The 16,838-nt window shown below is 37.0% G+C and overlaps 2 protein-coding genes across 3 annotated transcripts in view; one reads left to right on the top strand and one right to left on the bottom strand.

Moving 5' to 3' along the window:
- RSPH14 (radial spoke head 14 homolog) overlaps window positions 1–16,838 on the top strand; it is a 107,627-nt gene that overhangs the window by 8,927 nt on the left and 81,862 nt on the right. The window lies entirely within an intron of this gene.
- The window catches only part of GNAZ (G protein subunit alpha z), a 76,366-nt gene continuing 61,413 nt past the window's right edge, over window positions 1,886–16,838 (bottom strand). The window contains exon 3 of the mRNA XM_075167853.1: window positions 1,886–3,959. Coding sequence (XP_075023954.1) covers window positions 3,615–3,959 — 345 coding nt within the window. The 3' untranslated portion in view covers window positions 1,886–3,614. The remainder of the gene's footprint in view (window positions 3,960–16,838) is intronic.

Below are 16,838 nucleotides of genomic sequence, written 5' to 3'. Positions count from 1 at the left end.
CCTACCCAGCTTTCTTATCTTGAAGCTATGCTCTAATGAATGCTGGTGTTTTCTTGTCACTTCTTTCACTAGTCTGAAATGGCCACAGTACCATGAAAGCTAGAGCTGAAGGAGGCCTAACATCTTCCATTCATTGGAAAAGGAAGCCCTGACTCATTTTATACCTTTTTCACAATTGAACTGGCTAATAATAGGATATTATGCTATAGAAAGCAATTTAGACTAGAAATAACTGTGCAATTTCTCAAGTAAATTATAGCACTTTAATGGTAAACGAAGTTTAGAGGATCCTGTACTATCTCTATGGAATATACTAGGAATTACCATAAATAGCTTTAAGTAAATTCATCAAGTCAAGCAGCTTGACTGCAAATACCACAAGCAGGCAATAGTATCTTCTCATTACAAATAAGACTTAAATACTCCCTGAGTGGCGTACAAACCTTTTATATCTTCAAGGCGCAGCCTCATTGTCTCTTTTGCCTCTTCCTTCAGGTGTAACAGTTGACAGGGCATGCTTAAAGGGGCTGTGTGTCTTCAGTACAGGGATAAAATACTTCATTCAGAATTAGACAGATTTTTCTCCATTGTTGATTACGTCTGGACTGAAGAGTTTTGAAAGTCTTAACTCATGACTTGAGCCTCAGAGACTATTTTTAGTTATGGTTGCATTCTCTAGCAAGGTCAAAAATGATTTTTGCTTGAACCACTGCCTTCAAGAGTATTGTAGTTCTCTTGGCAGTCCCAGATCATCATTAGCTTAAGTCTCCAGGTCACTTAGAAAAATCCTAGCTTGAATTTAGATACCCTCAAACAGGTCAAAAGAAGGATTCTTAAACATAAGGTAAAAAAGATTAGGACTTTTTGATGCATTTTATAGAAATGCCGAGAAGCAAACAAAGCAATGAAACTACCCAAGCACTATCAAATATTTTCAGCTGGTCTCAGAAATTATTAATGGGGTGAAGGGTTCTAAGTCAAATTCTGTTTAAACTCCAGGGATATTATTGATCTAGTATCCTCTAACAAGTGATTTTTATGAGTTTATGCTGTTTGTACAAGAGTTGCACCTTTTCTTAATGTACATCCAGACTTTTAAAGATTTCAGTTAGAGGATGTTCTGGAAGAACCTTGTTATAGTCTGAAGAGATGGAATTTTCAAGAAAACTTCAATGAAAAACCATCAATAAAACTTATGCTGGTAGATCACCTTATATGGTCACTTTTAAAAAACATTTAGATTTTTTGTAAAGTCTAATTTTTCATGAGCATGAGCCAGACAGAATTTCATATTGATTTTTGGAGTCTTGCTGAAAGCTCGATAGTACAAAAATGTGAACATATTTTTCAGGTTTTTTCAATCTTTAAATACAGGTTTAGGAGACGAACTTAAGGCGCTATTCAAAAATTTATATATGTGCTTACACCTAGACATGTATTTCTAAGCATAGATGTCCGTGCAAAGTACCTGCTTGTGTAAGACAATATATAGGTAGGCTTCTTATGTATCTTGCAGATACCATGGAAGTTTCTTTCTTGATATTTCCTACAGATCTTGATCTATAACTTCTTTCCTAAAATTGCTACTAACCATCTCCCCCAAAAATACAACCATAACATGCATTCAGAATTTGTAAAGATATTAAATGGGAACACATCCCTTAAATCTTACTGAGTTGCTCAAATGTAATTGCTTAAGACTGAAATTGCTGAATGTTGGTGAATAAACTGAGGAGAAAGATCTGGAGCAAATAAACAAAACTCAGCAGTCTGTCATAAAGGAAAGAAAACTTCACAAACATTATCCAATTAAGTAACTGTCATAACACTAATTAATGAACACACTATAGACACATTCAGTATCATTTGAATTATTTATTTTTTTAAGTGGACAATTTAAATGTTGATGTTATTAACCATTTTGTTTTAAATTTCTTAGAGCCCTTGGCTGAGATTTCTTGCACTAATCATAGTACATAGGGGGAACAAAAGTAGAAGGTTATTTTCCAGTGTGCATATGTGTCTGTGTCTCTGTGTACGTATGTGCTTTACAATTATCAAACATATATATACACACCAACTTTACACCGAAGTCTTTAAGAAGTCTTTGCTATGGCAGGGGAAAGAATCAACTGACCAAAGACTTAGGTCTATATGATCCATTTGAGATTTTTCAGTATAGTCCCACAGAGCTTGTTATGCATTGAAACTTTTGCTGGAATGTTACTCCATCCAGTAGTGTTTCTTTATGAGATGAAACCTGGAGCTGAGGAATGCATCTCTTCAGTTTCCTTAACTTCACTAAACTGTAAATAATTTAAATTACTAAATTGAAATATCAAGACATTTAGTTATTGTTCATATCGCTCATCTTTAACCTTCTAATAATACATCACATTTTAAAAATAATTAAAAAAACAACAAAAAAAGACTTTGGAGGCTATATACTACACAATCTCTATGGCTCCTGCTTCTTGGAATATCTGTTACAATATTACAATTCCCAGAATGTATTTGGAGCAGTGGAACAGAACTGTCCGTTGTCAGCTTTCACATTCAGCAATCCAGACACCACAACAGTAATTTAAAAAATTGCCTTGTGATTTTTTTTTTTAATCTGTATTAAAAAAGGAACACTAACCTACTTCTTAAATATAGTTTGTTTTTTGTGAAACACCACAATATTTGGCAAAAAAAGATGTAAAAGAAGACTGTTTCGATGTATAAAACTCCTTACCAGTAGAAGAAACACTGACCTTAATTTGGCCTATTCATAGATTAATTTCATGTAGTTTTGCTGCATATTTGAAGCCTTAAAGAGCAGAAAGAGCTGCTAGTCAGTTTGGAAATCACAGAACAGTTGCGCACCAACAATTCCTTTAACAGGCAAGGTGTCCATGATAAACAGTAAAGTAAAGCAGAAGTGTGTACATAGTATAGCTGTGAGTCATGTGCATGTGCATACATGATGTATGTGTATATACTGTTTGGCTGTGTGTACCAATATTGTGGATGCATGCCCGTTCTCTACAACTTCAAGTAGTATTTTGCTTAAACTCTCCTGTTCTGTAGCTTCTGGTTTGAACTAGCTTTTCTCCCCAACACAACCATTCTGCTCTACACCCTGCAAACGAGTTCATCTGTCACTCACCAGCTTTATATCTTCATGGCAGTAAAGTTTTAGGACAACTGGATGAAGAATTATTTCTTACACAGAACATGATAACACTCCCACTGTAGGAAATGGAATGAAACAAATGGAATAAAAGTGCAGTGACTGTGGTGAAAACATCTCCACAGAATTAGGCCTCAATCTCTTTTTTTTTTGTTTTTGTTTGGGGTTTTTGAGTTGTTGGGTTTTTTTTCACTGGGGGTGGTGGAGGTGGGGGTCTTGTGTGGTTTTTTGGAGAGGAGGTTTTTACTCTCCAGAACATATGTTTGTGAAAAATAATGTAGTGGGTTAAGGGGGCATAAGAGGAACTGTGTACATACATCAGATTTCCCCTTTTCTCTCCTTGGGCTACTAAGCATTGCCCCATTTTTTTTCCACTAGAAGTGGAAGTGGTTAGCCCCTTTTTTATCACTTCAGGAAAACAGATTAAGCCTGAGGATTCTTAGCAGAGGCCAATATATTTGAGGTTGTTCTGAATGATGACATCCGTCACTGCATCAAAGACAAATTGGATGTTACTGGTATCAGTGGCACAGGTGAAGTGTGAGTAGATCTCCTTGGTCTCCTTGTTGCGATTCAAGTCCTCAAACTGGCGTTGGATGTAGACTGCTGCCTCCTCATAAGTGTTTTGGCCTTTGTATTCAGGAAAACAGACTGTTAAGGGGATGCGTCGGATTTTTTCTGCCAGCAGATCCTTCTTATTCAAAAAAAGGATGAGAGAAGTGTTGATAAACCAATTGTTGTTGCAGATGGAATCAAAGAGACGCAAACTTTCTGCCATTCGACTCTGTAAGAGAGGAAACAACAGGGTCAACAACAGTGTTTCAGCATAACTGTGGAAAGCACACAAAATACATTATTATGTCTATCAATGAGCAAAATCTGCTTTTAGAAACAACTTTTGTTTTATTTGGTGACTGTCCATCTTACCTGACCATGAAATTTCAGGGATCTTAATTCACTTATTTTAATACAATACATTTCACCACAGACTACCTTTTCCTTTATTTTTTAAAATATTTGGGAACTATGGAGGAAAGTCTAAAACTGAAGATTTAAAAACAATAGGGGTAACTTGGGAAAACATGGTTATGTTCAAACTTAGGTTAGCACTATAAACAAATTCTTTAAATAAAAGAGATGAGTAATTTCTAAGGATTTCACACTACAGAAACATTCTGCTCTTAATAGATGTGTAGTTTAGCACACCATACATACTCAGAATTTTTCCCTTGCCTTACTTCTCCCCCTTGTATAATAGTAAGCTTGAAAGAATACACAAGAATCACATTCTACTGTAGTGAGACAACTTGTATATTTATAGGTGAAAGCTGAGTTTAGCCCGACGTGTTATGTCTGCTGCCCTGAGTAGACAAACTCCATTTATGGACAATTTAGGATGACCACCACAATTACATATTTGGAAATAACAATCCAATGCTGCTGAAAGCAGAAAGGTCCGTTAAAAATCAATGGCTGTCTTGCAGCAGCAACACATCAGGAAAATTCAACACGCACTCATGATGCAGCTGGAGCTGTCCATGGTACCAAGTACTCTTGGAAAGCTGAGTTTATTGATGGGTTTACAAAACAAATGTAATGTTTTGAATAGAAAATATTCTAGATGATTAAAATAAATACTATTGTCAAAAGTAGATATAGAAAATATCTTAATCAGGCATTTTTGCTAAGGTCAATGTTTTCCAGCACGTTACAACTTAGGTCTTTATTTCTGTTAGGTTTCATTGGCACATCAGCGTTATCATTATCTGACTAACTTTAGTCAGATATTCATCTAACATGAAAAATTTTTAAGGTATGCACTCATGTTTTCTATTTTAAAGGAAAACATCTCTTTCAACCGAGTCATCCTATTCATGTTTAGAGAATGTTGATAAGCATGGCATTTTACAATTAAGCAACAAGGTTTCATTCCAATCTTTTTCAATACCCAGCAATAATTTTAATTAATAAAACTATAATTTTTGAATAAATGGGCCTTTATTCTGTCCCACTTCAGCTGTGTTCATGTACTACTGAAAGTAGAAAAAGGATATATGACTGAAAATTTTGAATCAGTTTTTTCTGTACAGCAAATGTATTAGGAAAAAAGTGTAGAAACAAATACTCACAAAACAAGGTACATTAAAAAACCCTGGAAATTATATAGATTCTGAAGATTTCATAGGCTCTGAGACAGAGGTAACATAGGCTGAAAATTGGAATTCTTGCAGTGATGTCTGTTTAATTTCTTTAATTTTTTGTATTTTAACTAGAAGAGTCTTTTAGCTGTGTGCCAATTATTCTCCTCTTGAAAATTAACATCAACTAATTTTTCAACTTGGTGATAATGCTGTTTGCTATTTTGACCTCCGTGGGCCAGTTTCATATCAGATTCCAAAGTCTAAGTTATGCTTTTTCATCATTCCCATCTAATCCTCTTCAGACACCCCAAAACAATTTTTGCCATTTTTGAGCATCTTTAAAATCTCAGAACACTGTAAGGCATATCTCCTTCTTGTAGACCTGATCCAATGCATAGGTCTCACAATCATTTCAAGTAGGTAAACCAATGTGATGTTAATCACAGCATGAAATTCAGTATTCCTACTCACATGTCCAGATGAATTGATTTTGTAAAGCTTTTAGCTTTTACCCAAATGACAGGCCTACAGTTAATATTTAGCCTACGGCTATAATATTAGCTATTGTTCCTTCTAACTTTTTTTTTTGTTTAGGCTTTATACTACTGAAAACATTGTTGTGAGGAATCATGGTTTATTCCTGTTTTATCTTCAACACTCATTCCCTCTGTTTTGAGATAACATCAAGATTTTTTGCACCCTGGTCACAAGATGCAAAGAATCCTTGTACACTCAGCTCTTTAAAGTCTGCTTGCTGATAAACTATGGATAAAATATGAAGAAAGCTTTTCATATACAGCAATATAGATAATAATCTTAACTTCCTTAAAAATAATAAACAAGCTAAATATCTATGGTTTTTTTTTCCATGTTAAGTTTCCATAAAGAGATGCATATATTTAGATGATTATTCTTTAAACTGATCTCTACAAAAACTGTACAAAAACTGTTCAGATTGCTGTTTCATGTATTTGTGGAGTCTTGTTTTCTTAACTCAATGTATCTTTCATGATTTTTTTTCCCCCTTCAGACAAAGTGAATTTGCAATACTGTCCTGCTAGATTAAGAAAATAAATCCTGTTCTGTTTAGAGTATCTCTTACTTTCAGTATTCTCAGATCATGAGATTGCATAAGATTTAATATAATTTCTTCATAGTCCATATAGTCCATATTGCAAATTTAATTAAATTACGCATTATTGATCAGCATAGGGCATGATGGAAGGGAGGGGTATTGTGAATGACGGGCATCATTAATGATCTATCAGGATACAGTTCCAAATCCTCCCAGTCTGTTGCCTTTGGTCTCACTTTGTATCACAGTCACATAATGGGTAGTTTCGTAATATGTACAGATCATGAATTTAGTGACTTCAGAGGAGCCATCAGAGGAAGAGCAACTTTCTGTTTGTAAACTTTTAATATAGTGGCATGCCTTGCCATGTGAAAGTAAGGCAGCTGATTTGATATCTTTTATTTAAATAACAGAGAAAAATAATACTGAAAATGTCTGGTAAAACTCCTGGAGATTACTGATACCTGATTTCCCAGTGCTTCCAAAAGGTATAATGAATCAGTTTATACAGAACTTTTTTTTTTTTCAAAGCAGCAATGTTTCTTGAAGAAAGCCTGGAAGCAACTCAAGCCTAACAGTTTTAGCATGGTCAAAAGTATTTTGGATTGGCAGAAACCAACCAGAGAGTTGTGGTGAACAGAGTTAAATCCAGTTGGTGGCTGGTCATGAGTGGTGTTCCCCAGGGCTCAGTACTGGGGCCGGTCCTGTTCAATATCTTTATCAATGATCTGGACGAGAGGATTGAGTGCTCCCTCAGTAAGTTTGCAGACGACACCAAGTTGGGTGGGAGTGTTGATCTGCTGGAGGGTAGGAAGGCTCTGCAGAGGGACCTGGACAGCCTGGATCGATGGGCTGAGGCTATGAGGTTGAGGCTGAGGCTGAGGCTATGAGGCTGAGGTATGAGGTTCAACAAGGCCAAGTGCCGGGTCCTGTACTTCGGCCACAACAACCCCATGCAACGCTACAGGCTTGGGGAAGAGTGGCTGGAAAGCTGCCCGGAGGAAAAGGACCTGGGGGTGCTGACTGACAGCCGGCTGAACATGAGCCGGCAGCGTGCCCAGGTGGCCAAGAAGGCCAACGGCATCCTGACCTGTATCAGAACTAGTGTGGCCAGCAGGAGTAAGGAGGTGATCGTGCCCCTGTACTCGGCACTGGTGAGGCTGCACCTCAAATACTGTGTTCACTACAAGAAAGACATGGAGGTGTTGGAGCATGTCCAGAGAAGGGCAACGAAGCTGGTGAAGCGCCTGGAGCACAAGTCTTATGAGGAGCGTCTGAGGGAACTGGGACTGTTTAGTCTGGAGAAGAGGAGGCTGAGGGGAGACCTCATCGCGCTCTACAACTACCTGAAGGGAGGTTGTAGCAAGGTAGGTGTTGGTCTCTTCTCCCAAGTAACTAGCGATAGGACAAGAGGAAATGGCCTCAAGTTGCGCCAAGGGAGGTTTAGATTGGACATTAGGAGAAATTTCTTTACTGAAAGAGTGGTCAGGCCTTGGAACAGGCTGCCCAGGGAAGTGGTTGAGTCACCATCCCTGGAAGTGTTTAAAAGATGTGTAGATGAGGCGCTTAGGGAGATGGTGTAGTGGGTACAGCGGTGTTGGGTTGACGGTTGGACTCGATGATCTTAGAGGTCTTTTCCAACCTTAATGATTCTATGATTCTATGAAACAAGACTGTAAAGTTCCTCGAGGGATCATATATACCATATGTCGTTCCTAACATATTTTTAACTATTCTTAAAGTCCTTTTCACAGAACCTCTCTGTTCCCACCTGTTGACTGATCTTTCAACAACCAAAAATACATTACTCAAAAGCTACTAATTAGTAGACACTGATCAAGATTATTTTCTTCAAGAAAATGTTTTAGCTGATTCCTCAAAGCACAGAAGCAGTCTCTGTTTTCAGAGTTCCATGAAGGAATTGATTTATTTATTTTAGTGAGTAATTCTGTGTTTACAGATTGAAACCACGGACCTTTGGCAGTTTCTATTTCAAAAGCTCCAAGAGCACCAGGGTGCACCATGATGGCTGGCACTGCCACAGCAGCAGTATGTAGCCATGTTGAAATCTAACTCATAAGCCTCTTGAGGCATACTGAAATATGAACAAAATTATATAGTCCCTATATTTGGGGTATTTTGTTTACTTCTTCCTTTGTAATGGTGGGGTCATCTGACTTTTGAGCCTACTTTATATACAGACGGATTTATAGGTGTAAAAACGTGGCTTTAAAAATCTGTTTGAGGGTTTATTTTTCATTTTCACAATGCAAATCCTGACACAACAGATAATCCCCTAAAAACATCATAGGTCTTTTTCCAAATAATCATGCTCTTCTTTCCTTCCCTGAATTTGTAGCTGATAATAAAACCGTACAAGAAATTTTTAGCTCAGTTGAAATGCTTTTGCTACTAATTGTCTGGAAAAAAAAAGCATTTTAGAGCTAATACAGGTTTCTGGCCAACTCTCAGAACATTCATGCCAGGAGGATATTGCATTTTAAGAGGTTTGTATTTATTACTGTATTTTGTAGTGAATCATAATACTGTCCCTCTACTACCAAATCCTCAGCTGGAGTCTGTAGTCCAAGGACAAAATCAGGGAGTTAAAACCCTTCCATAAATTGTGAAATGTAATGAACATGTACAAGAGGAATGACGGTTTTAAATTAATGTAAACTTGGTGATCTCTTACATGATGTAAAGAAAGAATTAGTAAACTGTTGTAGCTAACACCTAAGAAATTTATTCTTCAGTGTAATATCATTACTATAATATTGGTGGGTATTTGAAAGTCATAAAAACCTTAACTAAAATAAATAGGATTTCTTTTCGTTAAAATGCAAATAAATTAATCAGGAATCATTTCCAACAAAGATGCAGGCTATATTACACCAGTGCAAGACTATGGTTGCATGGTATAAATGCATGATATACCTTGGGAAATGAACCCCCAAAAATCCATTTCATAATTTAACTATAATAGTAAAAGTAAGAAAATGTACCACTGGACAATGAGGAAATATATCAGAAAGGAAAACCCAAGTTTTCAAATAACAGTAAGATGTCATCCATGTAATTATGAAAACTTTAGGGAAAGAAAAACAGGCAGCACGTACTTCCATATGAAGAACAGAAAACTAGTTGAAGTTACTTGGAAAATTTTTTTTACCTGTTAACATGGAGACACTATGAAACACATCGTGTTCAATCTCACTTTCCGCGTGGAATTAAATGACAAACAAGTAAATTCAAACCTAAGAGAAAATAGTATGCATGGCAAGACAAGGCCTTTATAAATTTTAAGTGGTGGCTTATGATTTGTGCAGTGCATCAATCACATTTGAAACGGCAATGCATGACATGACTTTCAGTTTTTTTATAGCCAGATGACACCTTGATATATCTGAAAATCTTAAATAAGAAGTGGTATGTCCACAGTTCTAAGATGAAGGCTGACACTGAATCTGGCCCTAAAAATACATAATGTATCCACTCATATGCTCCTATGCTAACAGAACAGGCTCGTTTCTCGTAAAACTACTGTACATATTATAGGGGAAGTGAACTTGAGAGGGTTATGGCTTATTATAATAAAAAGATAGAATAAATTATTGTACAACTCCCAAAGGAGTTATAAAAATTTTCTATTAACATGGAGAAAAAAATAAAGATAGGAAAAGGTATTCCTCTTCTCTGCAGTGTCTTTTCCAGTTCAGGAATCTTGAGCGGGGGTAGCTAGCCAGGTGGTTAGAAAAAATGTGCTGCTGTAATTTCATAATTATACACAAGCTGGGGTATAAGCAAGATAATGCCAATGGCTTATCCAGATGGCCTTGTTGGGGGCTAACTGCAAATTCTTCTCTGAGCATGAGAACAAGGAAATGGTTGCTTAAGGGAAAGAACATGCTAAGGAACAGATGGCGCTCTCTGTTCTTCCAATAATTTGCAAACCTACAAACATCTCTGGTCATCCTCCAGAACAGTAGAGGTGTGCTTAGCAGCAAGGAGTTCCAGAACAACTACGAGTTTTCAAAAGGGAAGACTCTCTTAACAAGATAGCAAGTAATTAGAAAAATCACTTGGTAAATGGAGCCAAATTGGAATGTAGTATCTCCTCACAGTTTTCACATTAAAGCTTTCTGGTCGCAGTTGGGAGAGCTTTGAACTTAAAAATGAAAAATTGTGAAGAAAAAAACTATCACAAATAGGGGAATTAACTGCCATTTGTACTAAATACCTAAGAACTTTATCTTTCAATCATTAGTTCTCTTTCATCATTATTTTAAAACTGGTAGGCATTCGGGGATTGTGAAAACCTTAACTAAACTAAATAAAATTTATCTTGTGTAAACCATAAACAATGATGAATAAAATTGGTGCAGGAATGGTAATGTTTGCTTTCCAGAAAAGCTGGAAAATCTTTAAATGACAGTAAATCTTGGAAGAACCGGTGGAAGCTGTTGCTATTTTCCTGTTGAGGCTTTTCCTTGTGATAGTGGCTGGCATTTAGCATATGCTGGTAGCTATGAGCTATATCATAAAATGGCATGGATCTTTTCTTTCTGTTTCAAATGTGTTGTTTAGAGATCCATAACTTAAGACCTTCTAAAGAAAGCAGGTGAAGCTAAAGTATTTGAAGAAGGGGTGGTGGGGTAAAAAGGTAATTAAATCCATTGGAAGTAAACATTGTTTTTTCCTTAAGGGTACTATACAAAAAAATTGAATCTATTCTGAAGTAATGACAGTCTACAAAATAAATCGAAGGAAATACCATTGCACAAGACAGTCACAGTCAAAGCAATTGAGGAATTCAAACTATGTTTGAATAAATGTATAATGGAAAGCAGAGGGAAAGCAGAAGAATTTTGCAGAAAAAAATACAGATGATGCAGAAAGCAAGAGATAGCCTGGATAAATATAAAGAGATACCTTTTTCGTATGAAAAAGTCTAGATTGAGTGCTAGTTGAAAGGTCCTTCCTGTCTAGCAGTTAGGCAGTCCTGTTTCAGTGCTGGGTGAGAGAGACTTGATTTAAAAAAAAAAAAAAAAAGACTATTGAATGATTCATCTTTTGTTCAAAGAAAGATGACTCCTACAAGAATGCTTAGGATCAGGTGGCTGTGGGTCTAAATGGGGAACGATGATGATAATTTCATGAGTTAAAAAAAAAATTGCTTTCATCTAAAAATCAAAAAGAAGAAACTAACTATCTGTTGGAGAGAAATAAATAGACTTAATCCAATTCACTCTATATATCTCTCAAATAAAGAAATGAAGAACCTCAATGAGGTAGGATTAAACTGGGATAAAACACTCTACCTGTCTTGTCCTGCATATACCTGTTTCTAGCCTTGGCATCTCCCAGAAGGGACAGGGTAACCAATAGGGGTTTGATTAGACAGAATTGTTTTGCCTGTCCAAACCTTTTCTTTCCAATCCTAGGATCCCAAAGTTTTCCTGGAAAATGTTGGGAATTCTAAAATGTCAAAATTAGAAAGGGTGACATAGAAGGGTAAGTCCCATTGTGAATTAAGAACACTTAAGAAGTGTTCTTAAGTCACTTAGCAGCTTAACTTATTCTACAAGCAGACAAACTCATTATCCCGTCACCAAATTAATATGTTACATTAGTCTAAAACCACTGCAGGAATTCCTGACCAGTTACGTGGTTGTCGTGGTTTAACCCCAGCCAGCAAAAATAAACTCCACGCAGCCGCTCGATCACACCCCCCCGGTGGGATGGGGGAGAGAATCGGGAGGGCACAAGTAGGAAAGCTCCCGGGTTGAGATAAAAACAGTTTAATAATTGAAATAAAACTAAGTAGAACAGTAATAATAACAATGAGAACAACAACAATAACAATACACAAAGCAGGCAATGCACAACGCAACTGCTCGCCGACCGCGTGTCATGAACGGGGGGCGAGGCCCCCCCCGTCCCCCCCCCCCGGTTTTTATACTGAGCATGATGTCACATGGTATAGAATACCCCATTGGCCAGCTGGGTCCACCACCCCGGCTATGCTCCCCCCTCCCGGTGCAAGCATCACCCAGCAACAGCCAAAGCATCAATGGGCCATCAACGCTCCTTTCACACCGAACCCAAAACACAGCACACCCCCCAGGCTACTGGGAAGAAAGTTAACCCTGTCCCAGCCGGAACCAGGACAGTGGTAAACAAAACACGAAGGAGGTCAGGATAATGAGAAGCAGCTATGTCAATACAGCACCTATCATATGGATATATTCGTGCACATGCCGTCTATGTCTATCCTTCCTACCAAAATTCCTTTCAGTGTCCTGCATGTATAAGAGGAATGTGAAGTGCAGAAAGGTGGAAAACTAACATGGCATGTTATGTATATACATATACTTTATGCCACCGCAGTAAAGGGAAATTGAAAGCAATGATAAAAGAAATTTTATATTAGAAGAACCACTATGAAATGAGCATGTAGAAGGCTGAGAAGCATGGATGTTATGAAGTGGAGCCCTGAAGAAATCTTGTGTGATTTTGGATAGGAAGATATGTATTTATATGGTGAGGGCAAAAAAATGTATTAAGCGTGAAACAAGCTTGCTTCCAGTTTTTTAAAACAGATTTATCCTCAAATCAGGAGGAAAAATTATACTAGCAAACAAAATTTGTAAACTACTGAATTGATTCCTCATTGTTTTAAAGATAATGTCCCGTAATTGTTTATACTTACAGTTTGTACATGAAAATGTAGAACAGGTACAGGGGGCAGTCGTCAATATTTGATACCTCTTTTTCAGAGAAGAAAAGGAAAATAAACCTGACAAAACGGTACTGCAGCATACTGTCTCTCTTGATGATTTGCTGTGGAGTATTGCTACTGCCTTTAGTAGATGGTAACTGAATCTGGCAGTATAAACAAGAATTACATGGGGACCTTTATCTTGGCTATTGTATAGGATGACAATGAAAACATTCTGAATATTTTATCATGTATGATCTCTGTGACTGGAAAAGAATTGTAGTGTTACTAACGCTTACTGTGGACAAAACTAGACAAAACAGATTTAATTGGGAGTACTACTTTAACAGAGTCCTGAACGTTTATCTTTGAAAATTGATCTGTGCAACTTTTTAGGTGTGCACTGAAACAGCAAGTCATGTCTGTAGAAGTACATGATAAGTTAAGCATTGTTATGTAGTAGTTACATATGGGTGCCAATGACAGACTGGGGTAAACCACTCCAATACTATCTATCAAAACTGTTTTATATTCTTAGATAAGAAACTATACTGATTTGTTAATCCTAGCAAGTACAGTCTGACACCAGGCTATGATTATACTAAGGAGAGTGCCTGAGCTGAGAAAGAAGTTTGATTAAATTTCCTGACAGGAGGATTAGATTTTGAGCCAGGGGATTTCCAAGCAAAGGAACAGGACAACTGGTGCTTCTGCTAGGACTTACAAACTAAAGAGAACCTAAAGAAAGGATATATAGAAAACTCTTGGAAGAACAGAGGAAAAGGTTACTGAGTTCAAATATCAGAAAGAGTGGGGCACTTCATCATTTAATAGAAATGCTAGAAGATCCAGAAAAAGGCTACTCCAGTATGTCTGGCCAAGGTATTAAAGGCTGTTCCACACCATGGAAGGGGGCAGAATAAAAGTGGAGAAATACATGTAGTTTGAGTTATTGCTTGTGACTAGCTATACGTATCTTCTAAGCAAGCTGAAGTACAGGAAAATTATATTTAGAAGTCATAAAATGTGCATGTGATAGGTGCTATATTTATCACTTCTCATAAGAGAATTACAAGTCCAGAGGAAAGTTCTAGAAAAAGGTATGTTCACGAGAATAGAAATATGGGGCAGTCAATATTGGTCCTATGACTGATAGAACAGCAACACAAGTCAACATTTCTGGGAAGGAGTAATAAGGACAGATTGGCAAAAGAAATGCTACTGCAGCTGATGCAGGCCAAAAGAAACTTAAAGTCGCAATGGGCCAACATATTAAAATCTACACATTACATAGATAGTGTCCAGCCAGGGCAGCACTGCCAGGGCTGCAGTAAAAGTACACAAGATAAATATGGAATATACCTCTTTTCACAGGCCTCCATTTAATCATTAAAGTGGGTGGGTAGCTTGTTTTTTCTCCTTAAAGGAAAGATTGCGATGTTTCTGTTGTTCAGCAAACAATGGTTAACACTCTCCTTTTACCACCTTAAAGGTCAACAAAGCTTTATGCTACATGAGCCACTTGACATAAGAGTTATGGGAGCTTGCACTGTGCTTCTCTGTGTATTATTTTGGGGCGCAAGCAGTTTTAAGAGGGCAAGATGCCATAAAAGGAGTATAAGAATAAGTCTTCAGTGTCTTTGACAGTGCCAGAAAATTAAGGTTTCCTGAGTACAAATTAAGAGAGTTCTTAACTTAGTTGTAAGAAGCAAATTAGCAGCATATCATACCTATGCTTGCTTTGGAGGGTGGGGTTTTTTAAAGCATTGTACAGTAGTCCAAGAAAACTGCATATTTCTGGAGTTTAGAAAAAAATCTAGTATAAGAAGTTTTCTTGTTAAAATCATATTAATTAAAAATCTCACAGTTCTTGAAAATATATCCAAAGTAGCATGAACATCCATACTTTAATTGTAAATGTCTGGATGTTTTATCCTTAGATTGAGTTATATATATGGTAATAGAGGCCAGCTTTTTTATTCCTGGTAACATATTTCAATTGATTTCAATGCTTACTCATTGTTTTTAGGTGGGATGGTTTTTTTGTTTTTGTTTTCTTTCAGGCCTTTAGATTATTTGCGTAGCTCAAGGGCAAAAGGAGCATTTCAAGTACATATTCAACATAGCTGAAATGTTGCATAGTTTTACACATAAAGTGGTCTGGGACTTAGGCTGTCCTCATTTGAGATCTTTAAGCTTAATATCAGCCTTCTGTGTCTCAGCAATAAGTAACTTAACGGTGGATTGACCTACAAGGAGAGGCTGAGGGAACTGGGCTTGTTTGGGCTGGCAAAGAGGAGGTTAAAGAGTGATCTAATAACAGCCTACAATTACTTGAAGCATAGTGACAAAGATGATGACGCTAAACTCTTCCCAGCAGTATCAGATGAAAGAGTAAGCAGCAATGAACACTAATTGCAGCTTGGGAGGTTCAGATCAGGAAAAAAATTTTCACTAGAAGACTAGCACAGCACTGGAACAATTTGCCTAGAAATTTGTGAAATCTCCATCCATAGAGATTTTCCTTACCCAACTACATGAAGCCATAGTTGGCCTGATTTACTGTTGGCAATAGTCCAGCTTCAGCTGGGACGATAGGATAAGTGACCTTCAGAGATCACATCCAGCCTACATTTCTATAATTCCATGAATTGTAAAAACATATTTATAGTTGAATCCATAAATGAGAAGTCAATTTTATGCATGCAGTTCTGAGCAGATCTCAAACTTTTCATCCCGAAGAGGCAAATTCAAGCATAAGGGCTATCCTTTTGGTGGAGAGAGTTATACTACACTGTCCCTATCCCGTTGGTGAGGCAGGATGAAAAGGAGATGATGAAAGAATGGAGTTGTGGCCTTTGTGGAATACCCATTTTTTATTGTTTTCTGTTCTTTCAAGCTCTCTGGACCTTAGAGTAGCCCCTAAGCTATTAAAATACTGCAGAAATCTGTATGAGAACTACATGAGAATATGCAAGTAAAAAGAAAAATGTTTATTCACTATTGCAGACTATTGACTAACCTAGCTTTTGTATAGTTTATGCATAACCCAAGCTCTGGCTGATAGACTCTGTGTAAAGAAACAATGCTTTTCATTGCATCTTCTTTGAAATGTGCATTTTTCTAATACATCGAGGGGGCAGGGAAGGGTGTTAACAGGGTGAATATTGGTTCCTGTCACCTAGACAATTGTTTGCCTTAATTGAAGTGAAACAATATATTGCATACATAAGAGAAAATTAATATTTTTAAAATGAAAGAACTCCACTGCTTTTTGCCACTAGTGTGCCACTAGAATGCACTAGTAAGCTTAATAATTTTGTGTAACAGAATAATGGCAGGGGGACAGATTGCAAAATCTGCCTGTGAATGCCCTTTCACTGGATAAAAAAACATTTGAAATCTGAAACATCAGTGACAAGAGTCCAACCTGATAAACTATGATATAAAAAGAGGACTTCTCAAGTTAGTAGGTTTTCATTTTGACACAATCAAGCTTTAAAACAGGACTCTCTGGGTATTTATGAAAGCTAATAGATACAAGTAAGATGAAGGATCATTTGTAACAGTTAGTAGAATTAGAAAACATAGAGAAAACCAGCAAGAATTATCACAAGTATGGAACGACTATCATATGAAAAAAATTAAATAAACTAGTTCTCTTCAGCCTGGAAAAAGAAATAGCTGGGAGAGAACACAGTAGAGCTCATAAAATCATGAATGGTA

The sequence above is a fragment of the Calonectris borealis genome, chromosome 18 (assembly GCF_964195595.1).
Source record: "Calonectris borealis chromosome 18, bCalBor7.hap1.2, whole genome shotgun sequence".
NCBI lineage: Eukaryota > Metazoa > Chordata > Aves > Procellariiformes > Procellariidae > Calonectris > Calonectris borealis.
Note: the sequence above shows the minus strand (reverse complement) of the source record. Positions and strands in the feature narration are given on the sequence as shown.